Source organism: Gallinula chloropus (assembly GCF_964237585.1).
Source record: "Gallinula chloropus genome assembly, chromosome: 1".
Lineage (NCBI taxonomy): Eukaryota > Metazoa > Chordata > Aves > Gruiformes > Rallidae > Gallinula > Gallinula chloropus.
Window position 1 is genome coordinate 155,304,042 of NC_140085.1, and position 25,405 is coordinate 155,329,446.

General features: G+C 39.6%; 1 protein-coding gene across 2 annotated transcripts in view; it reads left to right on the forward strand.

Annotated features, from left to right (window-relative positions):
* Positions 1 to 557: 557 nt before the first annotated feature.
* NALCN (sodium leak channel, non-selective) overlaps positions 558 to 25,405 on the forward strand; it is a gene marked incomplete at both ends in the record, with an annotated part of 232,005 nt that continues 207,157 nt past the window's right edge. For both annotated transcript variants that reach the window (XM_084271507.1, XM_084271508.1), the window contains 3 exons: positions 558 to 665; positions 2,974 to 3,156; positions 23,655 to 23,738. In XM_084271507.1, the coding sequence (XP_084127633.1) occupies positions 558 to 665; positions 2,974 to 3,156; positions 23,655 to 23,738 (375 nt within the window). The remainder of the gene's footprint in view (positions 666 to 2,973; positions 3,157 to 23,654; positions 23,739 to 25,405) is intronic.

Genomic DNA, 25,405 nt, shown 5'->3' on the forward strand with positions numbered 1-25,405 from the left:
ACATAAAAAGAAGTGTTAGAAAAATACATGTTCATCGTAGTATAGAGCAAAAAGGCTCTTCGGCTCTCAGCGAAGTACGTTAACATCTGTTGGCTGCTTAACATCGCCTGTTTGCCTTTGGCTTGTTGGGCTTTATCTTAGCCTAGTGTAATAAATGGAAATGTCACCATTAAATTAAATGGCTCCAGGTCAAATCCATCCAGTGATTACTCTGGGTTTGCGTTCACAGCAATAGCATTCTTTGTGTATTGGTGCTAAATTTCTGCCAGCATTGCTCTGTTCCTGGTAATTGTTTGCATTGCCTACCTTTATGTAAATTTTTGTAAATAATGAGCTATGTCAGTGATTTATGTGGGCAGAGCTTTTCAATAAAATTAAGATCCTGTTAATCGGTAAGTACAAAAGCAGTTTGCATGAAAATGAAATGCTTTAGGTTATTTATAATATTGTTAAAAATGCATCATAAAACATTTTTAATGAATTAATGTCCTCTCTTTTTTTTTTTTTTTCTCCCCAAGGAGGTTTCATGATTATAAATAACCAAAGTTAACTTCAGGATGCTAAAAAGGAAACAAAGTTCAAGGGTGGAAGCCCAGCCAGTTACAGATTTTGGTCCCGATGAATCTTTGTCAGACAATGCAGATATTCTGTGGATTAACAAACCAGTAGGTACCTTTTTCCATAGTTACTAATTTTAAGTGTAACTTGTATTGTTGAAATAGGACTTCCACAAAAGATTCTGAAATAGATATTTGTCAGGTACAAATACGGAGCTACAATTGCTAATCTACCAGTTCATTTTTTGCAGAGTCCAAAACTAAATGAGAAGGTTTCCTTTGGCTGTTGCAGACTGATAGGGATGATGAAGCAGCGTTTCCCAACCAGTTCACCTACTAACTGGTTTTTTAAACTGCCAGCTTTCCAGTGTCTCTGGTTCCTAACATGTTTATTGAAATTAGAAGCTTGTAAAATGAGATTTTGAAAAGGGTGTCAAAAGGAGCATTTAATTACTAAAGTGGTGGCCAGCAGTTGGCACTTTTGACTTTCAAATCTCTCCTTTTGCATGACTTATTAATGTAAAAATGTATTTGGGCTCGTTGCTTTGAAGTACAGCTCTTATTTTTCCAGTATTATTTAACCTACAGTCTGCCCTGAGCAGTAGTAAAAGTGTCTGGCAACTCGAAACTGGGGAGAACCTTCTTTGGGAGTGGAGTTTTTAATAGAATGTGCAGTATTAAGGAAATGCCTTTACCGTGTAAATATGGTTCTTACGATTAAATTATTCATCAGTCAGTGTGCATCTGGGATTCCTGTATTTTGGATGATTCATAGTTTTGCAGAGAAGACATGTTCACGTTTCTCTTAAAGCGGTGTGTAAATTCTTACTTTGTAAAGTCAGAAAGACAAATATTCTGAAATAAGACATGTTGTTAGCGTTATATTCATTTAATGGAACTGTCATCTCATTTGCAGTACGGATGCTAGGTCCTCTCGGCTTTGCTGCTGAGTTTTAACACCTAAATCATTTACAAGACAACACTCCTATATTAATTCATGCTAAGTGATCTTAAATAGAGTATTCATATTGACTGCTGTAATAAGCTCAAAAGGTCATTGCAGAAATACATGCTGGGTTATTTACCTTTCTTTCTCAGGAAGCACTAAACAGTTTTTTGATAGAATATTTCTTTTCTTGTTCAGCTGATGAACTAGTTATATATTGCTTAAGTATATCTATTAATCAACATTTTACTGTGGCAGACATTTTTTATATCAGCCACTCTTCAATACTTATGTTATTGTTTTTACTTGAAACAAAGTGGATATTAAGAGAACATAAAACGTCATTCATCAGGTTCCTTCCACTTCCAGATTACTAATTTGGACTCAGAGTATATAAATGATAGAGCTATTCAATTCAGGTAAAATGTCATTACATTCAGGTGAGCTCATAGTGAGTATTAAATTAGGCAAGAGTTCTTAAATCTTCTTGATACCAAAAGATCTGAGGTGGTGTAAATGAGTGGAGAATTTTTCCTCAGATGAAAAATTTCTATAAATCCCTTTAGGCCAGTGATTTTTGTTAGGGAGATTTTTTTTTCTTGCTGAAATCTCTTTCTTTTTCCTTCTTGTTTTGTTAGACATGACATTACCAACTGATTCATTACACTTGTCTGGCTTCAAGATGTTTCAGTATTGTTTTGATTTAAAAGAAAAAAAATCCAACCTTAAACCTGTTATTGATACAATCTTTTTACAGACCTGCAGCTGTGATTGGCACTGAGTATCAGCCTTATTAATAGTGAGACTGAGACCTAAGTAGTCATAAAAATGAACTGTTCTTTTACAGCAACAAAACTTGTTTGGAACAAAAGTGAATCCTGATGTTAAGTAGTTTTCTGTGACATTCTCTTCATAAATGGAAGGATGTTTTTAATCCCCATGCTGCTCAATTTTTGGAATTGTAAACGGATTTAAAAATCTGTTCATCTAACTGCAAAATTAAAATTTTGCACAGATATTTTAATTTAATGTATTCACCCAATTTATAACATCAACTAATTCCACGTATTATCAGCGCAAAAATGTGAGAAGTTGTCATTTGCAAAGAAATAGGATTACAAAAACCACAAAGCAGAAATGATAGAAGCATAAATCTTGATTTCCTGGCTCTTAATTCTTGGATTATGAATTATACAACCTTCCAAATCAACTACTAAAATTATGTATGCATATGTATATACATAGATATGTGTGTGTATATGGTTTTTTATTTATATATATGTATAAAAATTAAGGCAAGAGTGCTTGCTTTTGGATGTAGACCTTTAATATATGAATCTTAATGTGAAAGCAAACCACAAATGCCACTTTACAAAACGTGCCAGTACATGTTATGGAGGGTAAATAGTTGAGCTCTTTTGAACATCAAGATAATCTTCCATTGTCTTGGTCTGTTGTTTTTTTTTCCAGTGGGTACACTCTTTGCTACGAATCTGTGCTATCATCAGTGTTATTTCTGTTTGTATGAACACTCCAAAGACCTTTGAGCATTACCCTCCTCTCCAGTATGTGACGTTTGCTCTTGATACTCTGTTGATGTTTCTTTACACCGCGGAGATGATAGCAAAAATGCATATCCGTGGGATAGTTAAGGTAAGTGTTTAAGCAGCATTCTGCATGTGCTTAAGAAAAGTATCTGAAGATGTGCTGGTGATTCTTGATCTTTGTTTTTTTCACTTCTCAGCTCTTTTTTATGTGATCGTTTTTAACTGCGGGCAACACCGTGGCGTATAAACTGAAAAGACAGATTGACAAAGGTGCAGATTTACTGCGTATTTAATCCCCCCAAAATATAATGCCAACATTCATAACTATGGTTTCCTGCTAAGATATAGATGGTTTAATTGCATTAACATAAAGAATGAAAGGAAAAATAAGCTACATATACATTAGCAGCAATATTTTGTAAATGTCAGAGATCCATATATGGATTTAAAACTTGAATTTTCATTTCAAAGGGCTGGATGCGTTGTTGTGTGATTATTTAAATAAGAACATATGTCTTACTGTGAACTAAATGAGAATGTTATCTTGCTTTACTGATTTTTTCCCTTAATATAATGCATGTTGGTAAACAAATACTTTTGTTGCAATGTTTCCTGTTGTTTCTGGACTAATCTATATATGTTGAAAGGAGAATGTAAAGCTGCAGAGTTTTGCAGTGATCATTATTTTGTAGCATTATTTTACTGATTGCTTACATTCTTCTACAAATAGATACAAATTCAGCTTAGATACAGAAAATCCATCTTCAGACCTTGCTGACAATACAGCTATGTCATTATGGCACAGAATAAAGTCATAGAATGCGTTAGGTTGGAAGGAACCTTTTAAGATCACCTAGTCCAATTGCCATATCAATGTGTTATCCTTCCCTTTCACTCCTGAAAAGTCTGGTGGCTCCAGAGACATCTGAAGTTGTACTTCCCTCTTCAGTTTCTTTTGAGTTTGGAGGTAGCATTTTTTGTTTGCTTCCAAACTATCCTATTATGCCATCATACTTAATGAACATTAACAGAAAAAGTTAAAATCTCATATTAATATTTAGAAAATTTCTGAAATAAAGTGGTTCTGAGAAGGTCTTTATATATTGCATAAGGCCAAAGTAATCCTTTGTTAAGTCCTATTTCTAGCTACTATCTGTGCTGTCTTATCAGAGATGTCCATTTAGCATGTGATGATGAGGGTACGGGATCATGAATGGGGAATTAATGGCCAGTGTGCACATCTGAACAGTGTGAGAGTAACAGGTTCCTATTACAACCAGTACAGACTTTTCAAAGAAATACATAGATGTTAAAGCAGAGAGAGGTGGCCAACAGTGTGACTTGTGTACAAAGCTTGATTTCTCAGCCTTTGTTCATGGAAATACCAACTTCACTCACAGTTGATACCTAGGGGTTATGACTGACATGTTCCTGCTAATTTTAAATATCTTTCGCTGTACTATTTAAATGTGTTTGTTTGGGCATATGGGATTGGGAATAGGAGTGAATAGAATAGAATAGAATAGAATAGAATAGAATAGAATAGAATAGAATAGAATAGAATAGAATAGAATAGAATAGAATAGAATAGAATAGAATAGAATAGAATAGGAGTAGAATAGAATAGGTTTAGTTGGAAGGGACAATTGGAAGGGACCTACAGTGATCACCTAGTCCAACTGCCTGACCAATTCAGGGGTGTCCAGAAGTTAAAGCCTGTTGTTAAGAGCATTACCCAAACATCTCTAAACACTGACAGATTCGGGGCATTGACCACCACTCTGGGAAGCCTGTTACACTGTTTAATCACCCTCTCCACAAAGAAATACTTTCTGATATCCAGTGTGGACCTCCCCTGGCGCAGCTTTGAACCATTCCCATGTGTCATATCACTGACTCCCAGGGATACGAGCTCAGCACCTCCCTCTCCACATCCTTTCTGCAGGAAGAGGTTCAGAGCAATGACGTCACCCTGCAGCCTCCTTTTCTCCAAACTAGACAAGCCCAGAGTCCTTAGCCACTCTCCATAGGATGACCATGATGTGATGAGCTTATCTTTGAAGCATCTGAGTCTGTCTGCACAGAATGAATAACTGTCTGGAGTTGGTTCCATTGTCTTAATTCATGTTATATATGTATAGATGACAACACAGATAATTTCATTTACACACTAACCATTTACTCTTAATTTATTAGATAAAAAACACTGTAGACTAGATGAGACATAACCATTGTTATGCAAAGATAGCTTATTAAAAGAAAATGGTGGCATTTGTTCATTTATTGCTATTTTAACATTTACTTACACCTTAATGTCTTAAAGCATTCATCAGTGAATATATTTGCAGTGAAATAAAGTGCTTTCATTGGCGCTATTCGCAGAGTCAAGGAATAATTTAGATTGGAGGTAACCTCCAGAGATCATCTAGTCTGACCAGCTCCTCAAAGCAGGGCCAGTTATATGAAATTGCCCATGGCTCAGGTTGTCCAGATGAATCTCAGACACCTCCAAGGATTTCATTAGCTCTCTCAACAGCCTGTTCCAGTGCTTGACCAACCTCCTGCAAAAACTTTTTCTACTAATATGTAATCAGAATTTTCCCTGTTCCAACTTGGCTCAAAATTAGGCTTGTGGGTGTGGTCTTAGGGTTGTTGAATAAAGGGGAAGGATGGCTTCACTGAAGTGGGTGCCTACACACTATTGATGTGAATAAGAGAACTGTAGGAAAAGGGTACGGACTTGTGTCATACGTAGCAACTTCCATTAAACAGTATTAGATCTGGATTAGCCTTTTTCTGCTGTTACATCAGAGCTTCTTGAATGTTATAAAATTATTTCTTTGAATGTTAATCAATGAATAATCTTTTTTTTATCTTACTCTTTGGATTATTGATTCTAGGGAAAATGTTGCTTAAATGTTATAACTCTGTTAACATAATGATCCATGGACTTCCCAAGATAGCAGCAATCAAAGTAAAATAAGGCACTTTTCAGAAACCTACTGGCGTTTTTTAAAGATGTTTGTATATGAAACATCTTTGTATAAGGAGATTTGTTTATGAACTTTAGTCCTGCTTTAAGTACATTCAGAGCTTTTAGTGAATGTAGGATTAATGAATGTCTTGCCATATGGTTCTCCTGAACTTTATCATAAATCAGTATTTATGTAAAGGCCTTAGGGATTTTCATGCTAATACATTTTTGAACCATGATTAATGCAAAATTGCAGTCCAGAGAGAAATGTAATTTAGAGAAGAAGGTAGGCACCATCCACTTAAGTCCCAATTAATAACAATATATCTGAGCTAAGAAGAATTTGAAAATGTTAAGTTATGTCTAATTAAAACCTTCTGAGGACAAACGAGACATTTACTCCTTTGGTTCCCAGGGGTTCTTAGAAAAGGAAAGTAGTTTCTGAAAATCCTAGCCTTTTGCCTGTAGTAACATTCCCTTTTCCCTGTATAAACTCTGACAAAATAAAAGTGATACACCACCCAAGTATTTTGTTACAGCAGAAAGTAAGTTAAACTGAAACATTGCTGTGCCATTGTGATCTTTATTACTCATTTTTCCTTCTGCATAATTGTTGCTATGCTAGTAAAATGTATGCAGAATTTGAGCTGCCTGTGCCTTCTAAATGTTGATCATTGCTTGTTCCAAAAGCTGGAGAGGGGCTATTTACAAGGCCATGCAGTCATAGGGCAAGGAGTTGTGGATTTAAACTGCAGAAGGGTGGGTGTAGATTAGATACCAGGAAGAAATTCCTCACTGTGAGGGTGGAGAGACGGTGATACACATTGCCCAGAGAAGCTGTGGCTGGCCCTTCCCTGGCAGTGTTCAAGGCCAGGTTGGATGGGACTTAGAGCAACCTGGTCTGGTGTAGGGTGTCCCTGCCCATCGCAGGGGGTTGGAACTAGATGGCCTTTGAGGTCAATTCTAACCCAAACCAGTCTATATTTCTGTCATTTCCAAAGACGATCAATACAGAAGCCCCAGAATTACAGGGGAACTGTTTGTATTGATATTCAACACCTACAAAGAAAATAGATGCTATCATGTCTTTAGACGAGGGGCACAAGATACAAAAATGAAAGAAACCAGGTGACTGTACAGGGTATATATATATATATACTACAGGGTCTGAGTTCCTTTTGTTTTCAAAATAGCATATTGATGTTCCTTGTTTCTGCTATAGCACTGTTTGCTTCCAATAGGTGTTAATGATAGATTGAGTCATCTGGAAGACTTGGAAAGGATATAAATGTACAGTCTGATGGATTATATTCGATATGTAGGCATTAACTGGGAAAAAAGTACTGAACTTGTGATACCACATCATAGTATGTGGTGTATAATAGCAGCCTATTGTTACTTGGCATGAACAAGTGAACTAGTGCTAAGAATGTCAGTCTTTACCTTGAAAGTCATTTCTGAAAAATAAAATATGGGTATAATTTATGACTGATTGAGGTCTGTTTAAATACAACATTCTAGGACAGTCTGTCTAACGTTGGCTGGCTGCATTATATGAAATGTATGTACAAACATGGTAAGACAACTTGTAATGTTTTGGGTTTTGTATGAGACAGAGAATTAGACTGAGTCATTTTGTGTCTTGCAAAGTATCTTTATGCTTGTATTCTAAATTACATTCTAAATTGAAGAATGATGCCTTGTGCTAGAGCTCACTGTGGAATGATAGAGAAGCTCAGGAAAATACTGTGTACACAGTATTAAATCTATTTCAAATAGATGAAGTTGGTAAATACACAACATCGCTGGCTAGGGAATAACTTTCATGAATATTACCTGGACTCCAACTGAATATTTTGATGACAGTAAAAGTCAGGTGTTAATTATTTCATCAAGCAGGTTATTCAAGTAGTTAGAAACTGCCGTGGCTTACTATTTTCATTCACATTTAATCTATTAGGTTTTTATGAGCAAATAAGTTTGAATATGGGTTCCAATCATAAAGATAAGTACAGCAATGCTTTAGTATTTTTCAGAGATGTTGCATTCCTAGATATATGATTTTTCATAGTTACATATTTTTTCTACAACCTTTCCATGTAGATCACACGTTTTAATGATTTCAAAGTATTGCAGATTCTGTTCTCAGAGCAGCACATGGGTGATGTGACTTGGCCACATCAATATTTTTGTGGGAATAGCTTATGAAACATGTTAGCAGATGTCTACTATATTTTGTTACAGAAACATCTTAAAAAGACCTAATGTTTTAAACATTTTAAAAAATTATCTCTTTAAATGTAATGGAAAAAAATAGTAATGGTAAATACCACAGACTTCCTACACTTTAAAAAAGCTGTGGAGTGTGTAAAATAAAAAAGGCCACTTTCCATCGCAGAACTAGAAACATTATATACAAAATAGAGCTCTACTTCAGGGACGGTTGAAGGTAAGAATAAGTGCAAGGAGACCTCTTGACTTTGACTTGTTAGAACACCAAAACATGGTGTGTGGGGACAGGTTTTGTGATGATACAAATTTTACATGAGATTTAGTGACACCAGAATAGTGTGGAGTTTATGAATAGAAGTATTTTAATTGAAGGAAATCAAACTTTCATTTTTTTTAATTATTATTGACAATACAGCACAAACAATAGCCATCACTGTCACAGACTTAAAAGTCTCCCAGTCCTAATGTGATGTCCAACAATGATTCAGGGGTGTTTAAAGAGTTACTTAATATAATTTTATTTTTTATTCTCTCGTGGAATATGGAAAGGCATTAACTTTTATCATCTTCATGCTATAAAATTTTTCCCATCTGCCCTTAGGTATGTCTGTTCAGCAGATAGAGGTTGAATCATAGTACCCTGAAACACAAAGCTCAACTGGTATCAAGGTGGCTGAATGATGCAATGTAGCATGAGTGATTTCGAAGAACGCAGGGATCTGTCAGTATAGTGTACAGTGGTGTTACCTACTAGCCTCTCATAGAATACATTTACTTCTTTGGCAACCAGTTTTTAATGCTCTAAGTAATATTTTATTAGTCAGAAATACTCTCTGTTTCTTGGTGTTTATCAGGAAATATTAAGTTCATTGCCAGAATACCTGGAGTATGAAGATTTGCAGGCATAGGCAAAGTCTAGGTGGGTGACTAGTCTGAATCACTTGGGTCATAAAACTGGAACTTCTACATTTAGCTGAAATTATCTTCATTTTACTGCCTTCTGCTGGTGGTTTATAATTGTGCAAGTGGTCTAAAAGTTTAACATTGAGTGCAACTGTCATACATTATAGCCTTCTAAGAGACACAGTTTTGGCCACTACAGTACCACAACATGTAATACATTTAGTAAAACAAGTGAAAGTTCATGAATTTGATATTGGTATTTTTATGGTCTCTTCAGTCCAGAATTCCACTTTTTTCATTCGATCATAGATTTGTTTGCATGATCTTTATTTCCCAGAAGGTGAATAGAGTTCAGTGACTCTTTGACCCTGATATCTGTCATGTCTCAGGCTCCTTGGTCAGAAAGAGCTCTGCTATAATCAGCTGCATCAAGAAAGTATTGGGTCTGTTTAAATGAAAGCAGATCAATCTCCTTCACTGTATCTTGAGTAAGATTTAAATGGTCTCCCAGTTACATGCAGTTTATGTCTACTGCATAACTTACCGATTGATTGGCAGTCTTCTGAGAGCTCCATGAATTCACTCATGTTTGTGTCTCACATTTACGTGCCCACTCATACTGAACATGACTGTATGTGCTTGACACAGGCCTGCTCATTGATTCAAGGAAAGTTTCCGAAATGATCTTGTCATTGAGAAAAGGAGGTGGGGTGGAAATAGGGGAATGAAAGGTACCTCTCAAGCCTAAAACAGATGTGAGATTAGAGGAGCATCAGACTTTTGAAAGAAAGCAGGGAGCCCAACCCGTGCTGGGAGGAGTTTTTGTTTCTTTTAATCAGTGTGATGCAAAAATTATCTTTTGCTCTCTAGTAAGCTCGTGTCAAATGGGTATGAGGAAGTTAAGGATATCTTACTTTAAAGGTATCTTACCTTTATTAGGAGATTTTAATTTCACCTTTGTATTAGGAGATGCCATGAGATAGAGACATGTCTGGATGCCTACCTGTGCAATATGAGCTAGGGAACCTGCTTTGGCAGGGGGGTTGGACCCGATGATCTCTCAAGGTCCCTTCCAACCCCTATGTTAGAAGTTGTATTAGACACAATTGCAGAGGTAGTATTGTATATAATAAAATAATCAGAGAACAGTGTACTGAAGTCGGAGAAACTTTCACAAAATTGTTGGTGATAAGAAAGAATTCACAGCCACAGTGATAAAAAAAGGAACCAGGTAACAAATGTCTTGGGTGAAAATTCAGGCTTTAGGGAATGAGAGGTGAATAGATACCATTTCACTCCACGGACACTGGGAGGATATGTGAAGTTATCTTCGTTATACTGAATCCTCACTGCAACTTCTAATTGCAGTCATGTTGGCATTATAAAACCTACACTGAAATCACATTGTGAAAAGGAGGCATGTTTTTTCCTGTTCCTCTGTTAAAAACAGCACTGTAAAATAAAAAATGTGAGAGTTGTCTCTCCTGTCTGTTAAAAAAGCCTAGCTGACACTTATTTTAGTATCATCATGTTGAAAATTTGAATTTTTTTTTATATTGCACAAATATATAGCACTGAATTTAATAGAAATGTCTTTCTTTTCACTGTGCAGTTGTGACACATGTCAGCCAACAAAGGAGATTATAGAAAGTCAGAAGTAATGGTCCTTGACATTTCCACCATTGTTAAATCAATTATGTTCACAGCAAAACTTTTGTACTACCTGAAGTAGTTGTGAGTGGATTTGTCAGACTTTATCTCAGTAGCGCGGAGCAGCGCTGCTCAGTGACTTCAGTGCTCCTCCTGCAAGAGGCTGCAGTGAATGGCTGCAGCCTTAGCACTCGGCACTCTTTCCCATGAATTCATGCAGGGACTGGAACAAAGCTTAATCATCAGCCAAGGCAGCCACAGAGAGATGGGAACCGTTTCCTTCGCTTCTGTCCAGGGCCAAAGGCCAGGTGGATGAAATCGTCGGCTTTCAGCGTGTCGGCTGTTCCCTGGCAGGGTTAGCCATGCACAGACAGCACACTGTCCTCACCTTTTTCTGATAGGTGTTGTGCTTGCTACAGCTGCCATCTGTCCACTCTGGAGGGGAGAACCGAGAGGGGGAACAGGCTGGAGCATCACCTGGGCCGTGTGGACTCGGGTCTGTACCCGAGCTCTTTGTGGAGAGAAGGAGTGTTCCACCTGTAGCACATGTAGTGTGAGGGGGGGCCGGGATGTTTGTGCTGTAGTGACATACCCTGGTTGTCATGGTCTGAATTGGGGTCTGCAGCTGCTTCTGGTGGCAGCTGATGTCTGTTTGTGTATTCTGGTGCTGTTTGATTTTTGATTTTTGATTTAGATTTTTTTGGCTTAAAATTGAAATGCTTCTAGTAGGGATTCATCAGCACTAATTTAAGGGTCTGCAATTGTCTCTAATGAGTTCTTTCTAAAGTAGGCTCTTCCAAAAGGTAATTTTTTGGCCTTTTTTTCTCCGTTGACTACAAAGGAAGCATCCACCTAGGGCGGATGGTGACACAGCCTTTAGGTGTCTCACAGCAAGTGATCGCTCTGTCTCATTGTCAGCAGATGCTGGGAAGTATGGACAGTCTGCAGACACCCTGTATGCCAGCTTCTTTAACGCTTAGGGCATTAACTCATTTATGCTTAAATGAGTTTCTTCCATAATCATCCTAATTCAGAAGTTTGTCTTGAGCTATAAATTACAAAACTGTTGTTTATTGTGCCTTGTTACGTTCTGCCTTTTTTTCAGTACTTTTAAACATTCCACCTTCAGCTAACAGGAAAGGAGAAATTACAAAATTAGTTTAATCCTTCTGATAAAAGATGGACATATTGATTGAATTGTGGTGAAACACTGTCAGCTGGCTCACCAGCTTTTAGTAGCTTTGTCAAGGGAGTTTCTGCTGCATTACAGACTGTGAACAGAAGATGGGAATTCTGAAATGACTGTGCTCTGTGACTTTAGTTACCTCATGGCATATAAATGAGTTAAGGATGAGGAAGCTGTGTTGTTTTCAAAGGTCATGTAGTAAAACAGAGTATGTGGTTCCTGTCATCCTGTCCCAGCATGCTCTGACATGCTCATGATGCCCGCTGGTGAAAGCTCAGACTCAGGATGTGCAAGTCACCAGTGGGAGTAAGAACTTTGACCTGGGGGTGGGGAGGGCAGGGCCATAACCAGTGGAATCAGTGGCAAGGATGAGAAAATGACGGGATGCTCTGATTAAACAGAGTGTCATTATGCAGAGGGGAAAAACACAGAAAAACTTTTTACCTGTGGTAGTAAAAAGCTCACAGAGCAAACAGGAAAAAGACCCAGTTAACTTAAGATTTGAGTTTCCCCTTTGACCTTGCTTCTTGAGATTCTAAGATGAAAATTAATTGTCCATATGAATAATTATTTTACATACCTGTATTAACAAAATAGAATTCTGTACTGTGCATAATGCTACTGGAAACCTGGATACGCTGTTCTGTGCTGGGAAAAAGTATAGTATTTCAAATTGTCTTCAATTTCAGAAGTACTGGAGTATTTTGGTGTTGGGAGCTGTGATTGATTGATTGAGAGTTTCAAATATTATTTCATAGCAAACGGTATTGATACCCATTATTTCAGTAGGACATTCAGACTGAAAAAAGTTGATCCTTCTCTCTCACCCTTTCCCTGTGTTGTTGCTGTTTCGCTGAGCATGGATGTCCACCGCAAGGATATCTGTTCCCAGCCTACCGGGATCATGTTGATGGTGAAATGCTCTGATGTTTTTTCCAGTCACAGGAAATTAAAAAAAAAATTAGAGCTGATTATCATGAGGAAAACGAATCTGAAGTTGCCTGCAGCGTGCTGCTAGTTGGGTGCTACTGCCCGTGGGCCAGGGAAGGTTAGAGACCCTGGCACTGGAATGTACGCACCCGTTTCTATGGTGACTTGTGCCTGGTTCAGTTGGAGTGTTTATTACAGGAAAGTGACTCATATTACACAGTGGGGCTTTTTGCACCAGTTTTTGCGTTAGACTATTAGAAAATCAAAAGCATTTAAATAACTTTGTGAATTTGCATAGGCAGTATTTCTAAAATAGAATTGGTGCTTTTTCTAAACAGTCAATGGGTTGTAGAAGTTTTTAGTGAGGAATTATTTTTGAGCATGGTTTGAAGTATGTGTCCATATAATACTAAGTGACTTACTGTGGTGATCAAAATTAAACCTTAAAGTTGCTAAGAAAAAGTATACAACATACTGGTTTTCAGATTGTGGTTTAGAAATTGCTCTTGCAAGATACAGACCAGTTAGAAGAATAAAACTTTACTTCTTGGTAATGTCAATTTTCTCCCTTTCCAATAGTGCTTTCAAGAATTGCTGTACTGTTTTTCTTGACAAAAGCAGCTATTGTCGAGGGATATTTTTAATGTATTGCTTCATGTCAGGATAAAATTGCACATATACTGGGCCAGCTGCAAAATCAACATATTGCTTAACATGTTATGTGTTCAGGTAGGAAGAGAGGGAGCTTCATCCATAATGTGCTTTTCTGTGTTGAAACTGTTAAGTTTTGAAGGCAGTAAGCTGAATGTAAAATCTCATTTCAGAGTATTGTGTTCTTCCCCACGGATACAAATAGTGCTTTATTACAGCTATACTAAGATGGTTATTTCATTAAACTTTGCCTGGCCTCTGTAGTATAAAATGGATTCTTCAGCTTTTAATAATGCTAATTTCCACATAACAAAATCCTCTTTCTGAAAAGTGCCGCCTCCTTTCATCATTGTGGCTTTTTTTCTGTTGAAGAAGAGCTATGAATGATGATGATAAACCTGAGTTTTTTCATGTTAGATGAGGCTGTTTGCCTATCAATCTCCCTATTCAGTCTCCAGGCAATATCTGATGCTCTGGAGTGAAAGCTTTCACCTTGAAACATTTGGATCCAAATCCGCCCATTGCATCCTGTGTAAACATTGGAGCTGGGAGAAGGCAGAATACTGCTGGGTGAAGCACAGCAGCGTTTAAGACATGTCACCTTCTCAAGACTGCGGAGTGCTTCCAAGCACGAGTAGAGGTCTGTGCATATGGAACCAGGTGTAGAACTGGAGTCTCCCCCCAAGGAACTGACAGTTTGAGATAGTTTTAGATGCACACAGCCAGAGAAAAGTCTGGGTTGTAAGGGACTGATGGAGGTGGTCTGTACCAACCTTTTACTTAAAGCAGGGACTTAATTTGGTTATCCAGGGTCCTGTCAAGCTGAGTCTTGAATATTTCCCGTAAGGGAGGTGCCAGCATTTCTCTGGGCAACATGTTCCAATCTTTAATTGTTTTCACAGTGAAGACTTTTTTCCTGTGCACTTCCTGGAAGAAGTGAGTGCTGTTCCAGGTAGGGGGATCCTGGTAGTCCTCCTCCTTATAAGCCATTTTTAGGTTTGCTGAACCTTGAAGACATCCAAGGGAGCTAAGTCAGCTAGTAAGGCAATACATACAGAGGTTAGCTCATGAACAGATGGAGAGGGAAATGAAACTCAGGCATTTGGTGTGGTAACCCATAAAATCTCTCTGCAGGCCATGTTGGCACTCAACTGCAGCAGTACAACAGTGTGTCAAGAAAGCAGGAATGTCATACACCAGCCAAGCTGCCTTCCCCACACGTTCTGTAGCCATACCTGCTGGTGGGTATTGATAAGAAGGTGTCAGCATCTGTCCTCTATTGATGACATATGAAGGCTGTGGTGTCTGACAGCTGTGAATAGTGGGCAGTTGGATTTACTCGTCACTCAGCTGAACCATGAAGCTGATATGGGAGGTGTTCTGAGGAACTCCTTTCGGTCCTTTTGTGGAGACGGTTATTTACTGCCCTTCAGACTTCCTGTACTTGCAGAAAGGAGTGTTGTGTAATGCTTTCATGTTTGTATCTGTTTTGCTTTTAAATTTTTGATGACAATTTTTTGTTTAAAGCCCCATTTTTAGCTCCTCCCAATTTGTCCCTTATTTTACAGTAAACAGTGTTACAGGATTTTTAGCAAGTACAGTGGTTATTGTTTGTTTGAAAGTCTTTATTCTCGCTTCACAGCTGGAATTGTGTCTTTACTTACAGGCTTTTTGGTGTGAGCTTTTTTGAGTTTTGGCTTTTTTTTTTTTCCCTGATCTATTAGAAAAGCAAATGAGATGGTGAATATTATAGTTTAAAAACCTCCCAATACAGTATAAAACACAAAATGCTATGTTTGGTGAAGTTAATTAAATACATTAACAAAAATCTAGAGTGCTTTAAAAATACATTTGAGACTGTTCTTTGAACGAAATAGCCTTACTTCTTCATTGGTAATTCCTAAAACAATTTGAAAATCTCAACCAATTCACTTAACCTAAAATGTTTTAATTATTATAAATGATGAGATAGTGACTCTGTAGTGATTATAGCTTTTTCATAATGATAGATTGGAACTCTGTACATTATGTGTCTGTAACATGCGTGGAATCACCCTCTAATCCAAAGAACTTGAAAAGCTGTGGTTCATTTTTCAAATTATAAATACAGTAATTTTGTTTTGTGTGCTGTAGAATCACAGAATCACAGAATCGTAGGGGTTGGAAGGGACCTCGAGAGATCATCGGGTCCAACCCCCCTGCCAGAGCAGGCTCCCTAGCTTGTATTTGGAATCACATCAAGTAATTTTTTTTCCCAACAGTTTTCTAGCATAGACTACAAGATTACTGTAAATACTACATTACATATTATGACAAAGATAAATTATGCACTACGTAATGTGTTACTTGGAAGCATCAGATGACGGAGCAGTTCAGCACAATACATGAGTAGTTACAAATTGAACTTGTTTGACTCAGTGATGATAAAGTGATAGCACACCCACTGTAACCGTTTAGAGTTAAGCTTCACACAGCAGTTCTAATTCCACTGGCTGTTACAAATCAATTGCTGTTATGTGAATATATTTTAAATAAGCTCCTTCACTGTGAAGGAAGACAATTTATGGGAAAAAGAAGATGCTACTACTGTTTCTGAGGGCTAACTTGGAAGTGAGCACCAGTTTTAAAATATGTCAGTCTTTCTTTCGTTATAAACACAGTCTTAGGTAAGCAATTCACAATTTCCTTCAATTCCTGCATGGATCATCACTTTAGAGTTACATCTTTTGCATTAAAAAATGGCTGGTATATAATCTGCTGGCTGTTGCATAATAAAATGCTTCAGGTTGGATGTTTTTATGTCATAGAGAGTAGAAGATGGACTCTAAGTAGGTAGTGGGGCTGAGAGGTCAGAGGTCCCGCTTCAGTCCGTCCTCAGGACAGCTGAGGAAAGACTTGCAAACCACTGAAGGGGGCTAATGTTTGACATGTGAGCAGATTTGAGAAATAGATTTATTTTGGGGAGGACAGAAGAAGAAAATTGAGAACGGAAGTCAGAGGCAGCTTTTCTTCTTGATTAGGTCCTACCTCTTCATTCGCTTTTCTATGTGAGGAAAGTGTTGAAAGTATTTGACAGGTTAGGGCCTGGGCCTGATTGTCGCCACCATTCTGCTACGAAACAGACCTGTAAACTGCAGGTTTTTAAGGAAAGAGGAAAAGTTTGATGTTGAGCCAGCAACACAGGTGATGCGTGTGTACGCGTGACAGGATGATAGGTACCCAGTGTGTATGTGTATCTGCATGTGCTTCTTCTGGGAGGGAGAGAGGTGAGGCAAGGTGCTCCCTTGAGCTCTGATTTCATTTTCCTGTCCCACTCCACCACTGCATCCAGCGGTGTTGGTGTGCAGTAAGGGAAAGGGGGAGGGAGGGGGAGTCTTGTTTCCCTAACTCTGCTGTGCCCTCTCTTCCGGCTTGCTCTTACAAGCAGTGAGCACAGCAGAGGGGCAAAAATGATACTCAGGAATTGAGATCCCTCTAGACCCTCTGTTTCCTTCTGTGTGTTTATGCTGCTCCTAAAATGCCAGCAAATGTCAGCCTCCCCTTAATGCTTATTTGTAGCACTACAGAAAGTAGCCCACAGGGTGACCTGAAGCACTTGCTGGAGTTGTTGATGTGCTTTATTTACAGCCACCCCATACAGGATCCAGTGACCATGATAAAATAGCAAATGAAGCTGGTTGTTAATGAGCTTGCTGGTCTCCTCATTTTCATACCATCTTTCAGCTATCCTGTTTATCAGAGACTGTGAGGAAAAGTGGGAGACTAAGGTTCAACTAATGACAGACCCAAGACTACAGGACTCCTTTCCATAGCAGATGATGATAAATTTGATTACCATCAGAGCAAATGTCATCTCACTTCTTTTGTTGAGTCTTCCCACAGATGCCAAAATTGCCGAGAGGGAAGGATTCAGACAGCAGGTTGTAATCAGGGATGAGAGAGAAAAAGAAATTCCTGAAGGCAAGCAGGAAGGCAGAGGAGGCTTTTCACTTGCAGGAATTTGTTGTTCATCCTGAGTTGTTCCTGAGATGTTACGAGACAAGCAGGACAGAAACGACCTAGGAGGTGACAGTACTATCATCTAGTACTATCGTCATCTAAGATGTCTACCTTACCAATGACCTAACAAATTTAGCAGACATAATCAATCTTCTACCAGATTGCTTCTTGTAATTCAGATGTTGGTTTTATAGTGTATTGTGTTTTCAGCAAGGTTGATAATGGAATAAACATTTATTAAAAAAATTGCTGTCTGGCTGGTCTTCCCTTCTGGAGTAAGTTAAACTGTAATCGTCTTATGGAATGGCTACCTCAGGTTTTATAGCTTCTCCCTGTGGTTTTGTCTGGATTTTGTATTGGCTCACAGTTCCAATGAGGTAGGTCTTACAAAATGAATGGGGTTTTTTTTTCTGTGAACTTGTGTAACGACTATTTAAGGCACCGGATACTGGCAATCAGTGCTTTGTCTTTAATGTGCTGGTTACAATTGAGAACATGTATCTTCCAGCATCTCAGTGCTGTCACTGGGTTATTGCACATGAAAAGAAAAAATGAAGAAATGAGGTATAATAGATTGTGCTCTGTTAATATACTGTTGCTAAAATTAGGCAAAAACTGGGGAAATAAAGAGAATGTAGGGAGAAGGAAGGAGATTTATTTGTTGGTTCTATTTTCAAATAGGTAAAGAAAACAGAGTATCTTAATGTTCAATTTGAAGTATTCTTCCTTATCTGTGGCAGTGCTGACTTAGAAAATTAAGTTCTTATAGGTCAGAGGACATTTTAATTCCAGACCTATATGTCAAGCTTGTCTGTTATTTTGGGATGTCAAAATTCAGATTCATTTAGATTAGTATCTCTAGAAGAGAGGCAGACTTTCTGTCCATTCCATGTGTGTGGTTTACCAAGAAAAAGCCATTTCTGTGGTTGTGTACTAACCCAAAAATGATGCTGACCTGTTGTAGATAAATACTGGTTTTCATTGTGCAGAAGCCTCACAAAGGCTGTCCCAGGTCTGCAGTCATGGACTGCATAAGGGGACTGACATCCAGGGCATTTTGTTGTGTAGATGGACTGAAAGTCACATTGCTGGAGAAGATTTACCAGACTTTGTTCCCCAGAGCTCAGTCCTGGATCCAGTCTTATTCAATATCTTTATCAATGACCTAGATGAAGGGTTTGAATGCTCCCTCATTACGTTTGCAGATGACACGAAACTGGGAGAAAGTGTTGATCTGCCTGAGGGTAGGGAGGCTCTTCAGAGGGATCTGGACAGGTTGGCTGGCTGGGCTGAGATCAATGGGATGAGGTCCAACAAGGCCAAGTGCAGAGCACTGCACTTGGGACATAACAACCCCGTGCAGTGCTATAGGCCTGCAGAACAGTGGCTAGAAAGCTGCCTGGCAGAGAAGGACCTGGGGGTGTTGGTTGACAGCAGGCTGAATATGAGCCAGCAGTGTGCCCAGGTGGCCAGGAAAGCCAATGGTGTCTTGGCATGTATCACATACAGCATGGCCAGCAGGTCCAGGGATGTCCTGTACTTGGCATTGGTGAAGCTACACCTAGAATACTGAGTTCAGTTTTGGGCCCCTCACTATAAGAAAGACATTTAGGTCCTGGACTGTGTCCAGAGAAGGGCAACCAGGCTGGTGAAGGGTCTGGAGAGCAAACCTTACAAGGAGTGGCTGAAGGAACTGGGGTTGTTTGGCCTGGAGAAGAGGAGGCTGAGGAGGGGGGACCTTATCACTGCCTACAACTACATGAAATGAGGCTGTAGAGAGGTGGGTGTTGATCTCTTCACCAAAGCGACAGGTGATAGGACGAGGGGGAATGGCCTCAAGCTGGGGCAGGTTCAGATTAGATGTTTGGAAAAATTTCCTCACTGAAAGGGTTATCGGGCTTTGGAACAGGCTGCCCAGGGAGGGGCACCGACCCTGGATGTATTTAAAAGACGGGTAGATGAGATGCTCAGGTGTATGGTTTAGCAGAGAATGGGTATGGTTGGACTCAATGATCTCAAAGGTCTTTTCCAACCTAATGATTCTGTGATTCTGTGGACATTAAGGAATCCACTGTCCACTGTAGGCAAGAGGGAGTCAGCAACTTTAATGACATTAAGATACTCGGATTAGTCTTCAGCATGAGACTACAGTACTAATCCTTCATCTGTTGCAAATGTGTAGAACACGTTTACAAAGACAGAAAAATGACAATGTGAATGGTCTGGGGTAGTGCATTCACACAAAAAAAAAATGTAAACCAAACCTTGTCAGTAATGCTCAAATTTCAGCAGACGTGATGAAAAAAGGGGTGAGGGATTGGGACATTGTGATACTTCAGCTATTTTAGGGAAGATGTATTTAAATTTCATGTCTCTCTATTCCTTTCCAAGTCTAAGAACAGGCTGCCATTGATTTTGAGTGTGGACTTAAGCCCAAGGCTTTCTTCAAATGCGAGTGCAGCTCACTGTTCATTGCTATGAATACACAAGCACTGGCCTGTGTTTAGTGAGAATTAGATTTTTCATGGAAGTAGCATGAGAAGTCAGTATCAAGATTCATACTAAAGAGTATATTTTGATTTTCACCCTAGGCAGGATGGGTCCTGCCTTAGAAAACACCAAATAACATCCCATATGCCCATACACCATATAAATGCATTAAAGATCCCCCACCACGTCCACTGCCAGCAAAATGACAAACATTAAAAAGATTTAGCCAAAGCCTCCCTACATGCAAAGCAGGAAGGGCCAGAACCTCCCCCAAAATAACTAGTTTCTAGAGAGATAATTCAGTTGCCCTAAGCTTCTGTGGGTGCTCCACCGAAAGCCTCCCTGCCACGGAGGATGTGTCAGAGGAAGCTCTCATGACCTGACTGTGAGAGAAGAGAGGTGGTGGAGCAGCCACGCCGGTGAAGAGACTGGGAAGGGTCATGACATCTTCCCTTTGCAAGAAGAAAACAGCAGAGCTGCTTCAATCACACCACACGTATCACGGAGAGAAAAAGCAGTTACTAAAAAAAGATTTGGCTTTTCCTGAGTACTTGATGGGTTATTCAGAGAAGTTTGAATACAGGAACTCCTGCAGGAGTTTGTGCTCAGAGCTGTATGGCACAATGGGAAAACTTTCTGCTTTAGACAAAGGGTGCTGAAGAGAAACCAATGAAGTTTCCAAGTTCTTCAGCAGGAGCAAGACCAATCAGCATCTTTGTTCAGAGCCACAACTGATGGACTCAAGTTTCATGTTGATACAAATCTCACCAGTGATTTGTTCACCAAGAGGGAATGGAGGGGAGGAGAGAGAAGTAAGAGATTTAGGGTGTTGGTAGCTGATCTCTGCAGAGAAATAACATGTATCTGCTTCACAGTTACTGAATATATCCACTGAAAGGGCTGAGTTTGTTCAGCCATGTGAAGAGTTTCTGAAGGGCAGGTATAGGGTCTTGCACCTCGGGAGGAACAGCCCCAGGCACTACTACAGGTGAAGGGTTGACCTGCTGGCTCTGCAGAGAAGAATCTGGGAGTCCCAGTAGGCAACAATCTCTCCATGAGCCAGCAGTGTGCCCTCATGGCCAAGAAGACTACTGAGATCCTGGAGTGTATTAAGGGGAGTGTAGCCAGCAGGTCGAAGGAGGTGTCCTCCCCTCTGCTCTGCTCTGGGGAGGACACATATAGAGCACTGTGTCCAGTTCTGGGCTCCCCAGTTCAAGAAAGACTGGGAACTACTGGAGAGAGTCCAGTGAGGGTGACGAAAGGACTGGAGCATCGGTCGTATGAGGAAAGGCTGAGTGAGCTGGGTATGTTTAGCCTGGAGAAGACCAAGAGGGGATCTGATTAATGCTTATAAATACCTAAAGAGTGGGTGTCAAGAGGAAGGGGCTGGACTCTTTTCAGTGGTGCCCAGTGAGAGGACAAGGGCCAATGGGCACAAACTTGGGACACTTGAAGTTCCACCTGAATATGAGAAAAAAAAACTTATTTACTGTGAGGGTGACAGATCCCTGGCACAGGCTGCCCAGAGAGGCTGTGGAGTCTCCTTGTCTAGAGATACTCAAACCCACATGGACACAATCTTGTGCAACCAGCTGTAGCAGGGGAAGTTGGACTAGATGATCACCAGAGGTCCCTTCCAACCCCTGTTCTGTGATTCTTTGTGATTCTGTAATTAGCTGAGACTTTGCATAGGAAACTAAGTCTACTTTCTTTAGGAAGGACAGGTTAAAATTATGATGCAGAAGTTCCTGTTCTGTTGCTTTCCTGAACTGCCATCTTCCTCCTTGTCTTGAATTGAGGAGAACTTTAACAACCTTATGGATTAGAAAAATCTTCCCTCTGAAAGCCACATTGAAGTTCTCTGTCCTTTATTTCTGACTTGAAAATCATTTCCTGTATTTTTGGTATATCCTCACTTTGTTCACTTCTGGCCCGAAGAATTTTTTTGCAACTGAAATAAAACTTTTTTTAGAAAAACATATTTTGCCTCCATTTACACAATATATCTTGCTGTCACCTACTGCAAGGAATGATAAATCATTTTTAGGACAGCTTATGTCATTGGAAATACCAGATTAAAACAAAACATCTCGTCTGCGCTTTTTAGAATTAATGAAAATGCTGAGACATTTAAAAACAAGTACAGGTTGACTGAAATAACTATCAATGAGATAAGAAACAATGTGCATCAGGACAGGAATCAAATAACAGGCCAGCATCCAGTAATGGCTTCAAGATTCTTGAGAGCTAACAATAAATTTTTCCCCAATTATACCTGTGAAAAACATGTGCCAGGCACTACAGTTTGTATCTGGAAGGACACTGAAGGGAGAAAAGGAACCAGATAATGAGTAAGGCAGGTGCATTCCATCTGTTGGGGGTAATCTCATTTTGAAAGGGGTGTTCATATGCTCTGAGATACACTGCCCATGTCTCTGCATCTATTTGCATTTGGTGCCCAACTTCATCTACACTTCATCTAGTACACAAAACTCAGCCACAATCTGCCTAATAAATGTAAATTTTTTTCAGTTCAGTGGTTAAAGTGTGAGGCATGATCTGCCAACCAAAAAATGTTTTTGGAGCCCACAGTGGAGGGTTTGTGTTGCAAGTCATTGAGAGACATGGGAATATCTAAGCATGCAAGCTGGAGCAATCTTGGGAATAGTGTATGGAAGAAACTGAGCTTGGATACAGTCTTCTCCATGCTGCCTTTTAGGAGGCACCTTTTGGTGACTGGGCTGTCACCAAAACCATGATCGGATTCTATCCCATAGAGCAAGAGGAAGTCTAGAGCAGAGCCAGAAAACAGGTGAGAAGGTACGAGTATTATCAAGGATCCAGTGCTAGGTTTTCTTCCCTGAATTTCTTTTAGTCAGTAGTGCAGAAGCAGGCTCTGAGTCCTTCTGCCAGGCAATTAATTGAGTGCCAGTAATGTCAATGTTGAAAAGTTCACCATACCTATTATTAATGAAGTGTAAAGAATGAATTCTCATTTTGAGGTGGTAAAGAGCTGCTTAGGAAATGTTCAAAGAGACTTGAAAGCCTGCACTGTGGTGAGATGGTGGTTACTGTCTGTAGTGTTTTAGAAATGGCAAGACTTTTGTAGTCTGTGAAAAATGATTGAAAACTTATGAAAATTAATGTAAAATGATACTGATTTAACTGAAGCTGTTGAAGTAATTGAACAGCATAATACTAGGTTGTTAGCATTTTACACTTACCTTCCTGCGCGGGTATTTTGTAATGGGCGATACAGTGGAAAAGCAATTCTGATGTTAATTATTTGTGTGTTTATTGATGTACATCAAAGTGTAAGTAATAGGTCTCTTTCTAAGTCCTTTTTAACACAAGATGAGAAGTACCACATAAGAATGAAGCTACCATTTATAAACCCAGAAGATGTGTTTATATAGTTTCCAGCATATTCTAGCCTAGATACTCGGCTTTTGGAGTCTTTAAAAAGTGGCATTTTAAAAACAGCACAGCGAATACTTTTCCTTCTTCCAAGAACTTTTGTTTATGATATTTGTAAATCCTGACAGTAAAAGAGCAACAATTAACCTCTTCACTTTTATCTCTCTTGTAGGGTGATAGCTCCTATGTAAAGGATCGTTGGTGTGTGTTTGATGGATTCATGGTCTTTTGTCTTTGGGTGTCACTGGTTTTGCAGGTAATTATTTCCCTTACCTTTTTCAATGAATAGTTTCTAAATTGTAAAAACCATATGGCACAACCAAGTAATTACAACTTGTGGAAGTATAGATGAACATGGGTCAGATTGTTTTAAAAAATCACCGCTGAATTCAATAGCTCCATAATTGCACATTACAGCCTATGTGCATTAGTAGTTGAATTTATCTTGTTTATTTTTTTCTTATCAAGAAGTTATGCATAAATCTGAGGCTTGTTGCAATAAACAGTCTGCATAGTGGTAAGGAGAGGGATGGATCTTCAGGCAGCCATTTATCTCTTACTGCATATGAGAGTTGTGCTCATCTCCATCCATTCGGTCTAGCAGGGTGCCATGGTGACTAGCTTAGGCAACTAAAGAGGAAGTTATTCCAGTGGTAGACATTTGCCACGTGATAGACTTATTGATAGAGGAGTTTCATGTAATACAGCCCACACCTTACAAAACCTTTTCCAAAATTGAAGTTAAAGCACAATGGAAAAAATAATAATGGATACATCTGGAAACAATTTCATAAATTTTAATAAACAAGAGAACTTGGACATGTTGCAGAAAAGCATAGATTGTTAAGGTTAAATTGTGTTCTGCTGTGGTGGGTTGACCCTGGCTGGATGCCAGGTACCCACCAAAGCTGCTCTGTCACTCCCCTCCTCAGCTGCACAGGGAAGGAAAGATATATGAAAGGCATGTGAGTTAAGATCAGAACAAGGAAAGATCATTTGCTAATTACCATCACAGGCAAAAAAGATTCAGCTTAGAAAAAATTAATTTATTAGCCAACCAAAACAGAATAGAGCAACGAGAAAAAAAACCCAAATCTTAAAGAACCTCCCCCCACTTATCCCTTCTTCTCAGGCTTAACTTCTGATTTCTTTACCTCCTTCCCCTGAGCATCACAGGGGGACTGGAAATGGTGGTTACAGTCAGTTCATCGCATGTTGTCTCTGCCATTCCTTCCTCTTCAGGGAGAGGACTCCTCACACTCTTCCCTGGCTCCAGTTTGGGGGGTCTCTCTCGTGGGAGACAGTCATCCATCAACTTGTCCATCATGAGTCCTTCCCATGGTCTGCAGTTCTTCAGTAACTGCCACAGTGTGGGTCCCTTCAACAGAGTGCAGACCTTAGGACCAGACAGCTGTAGTGTGGTCCCCCAGGAGGTCACAAGTTATGACAGAAAACCTGCTCCGGCATGGGCTCCTCTCTCCATGGGCTGCAGATCCTACCAGGACCTTGCTCCAGCATGGGCTTCCCACAGGGTCATAGCCTCCTTCAGGTGCCTCCCCTTGCTCCAGCATGGGGTCTTTCATGGGCTGCAGATGAAATCTCTACTCCCCATCATCCTTCATGGACTGCAGGAGGGACAACCTGCTCCACCATGGTCTTCTCCATGGGCTGCAGGGGAATCTGCGCTCTAGCACCTTGAGCACCTCCTGCCCCTCCTTCGTCACTGACCCCGGTGTCTGCAGAGTTGTTTCTCATATCTTCTCACTCCTCTGTCTGCAAAAACTGTCCCTAAATTTTGGGTTTTTTTCCTTCTTAACTGTGTTACCCCAGAAGCGCTACCACTGTCGCTGACTAGCTTGGCCTTGGTCAGTGGTGGGTCCGGCCTTGAGTCCAGCTGGTATTGGCTCTGTCAGGCCTAGGGGA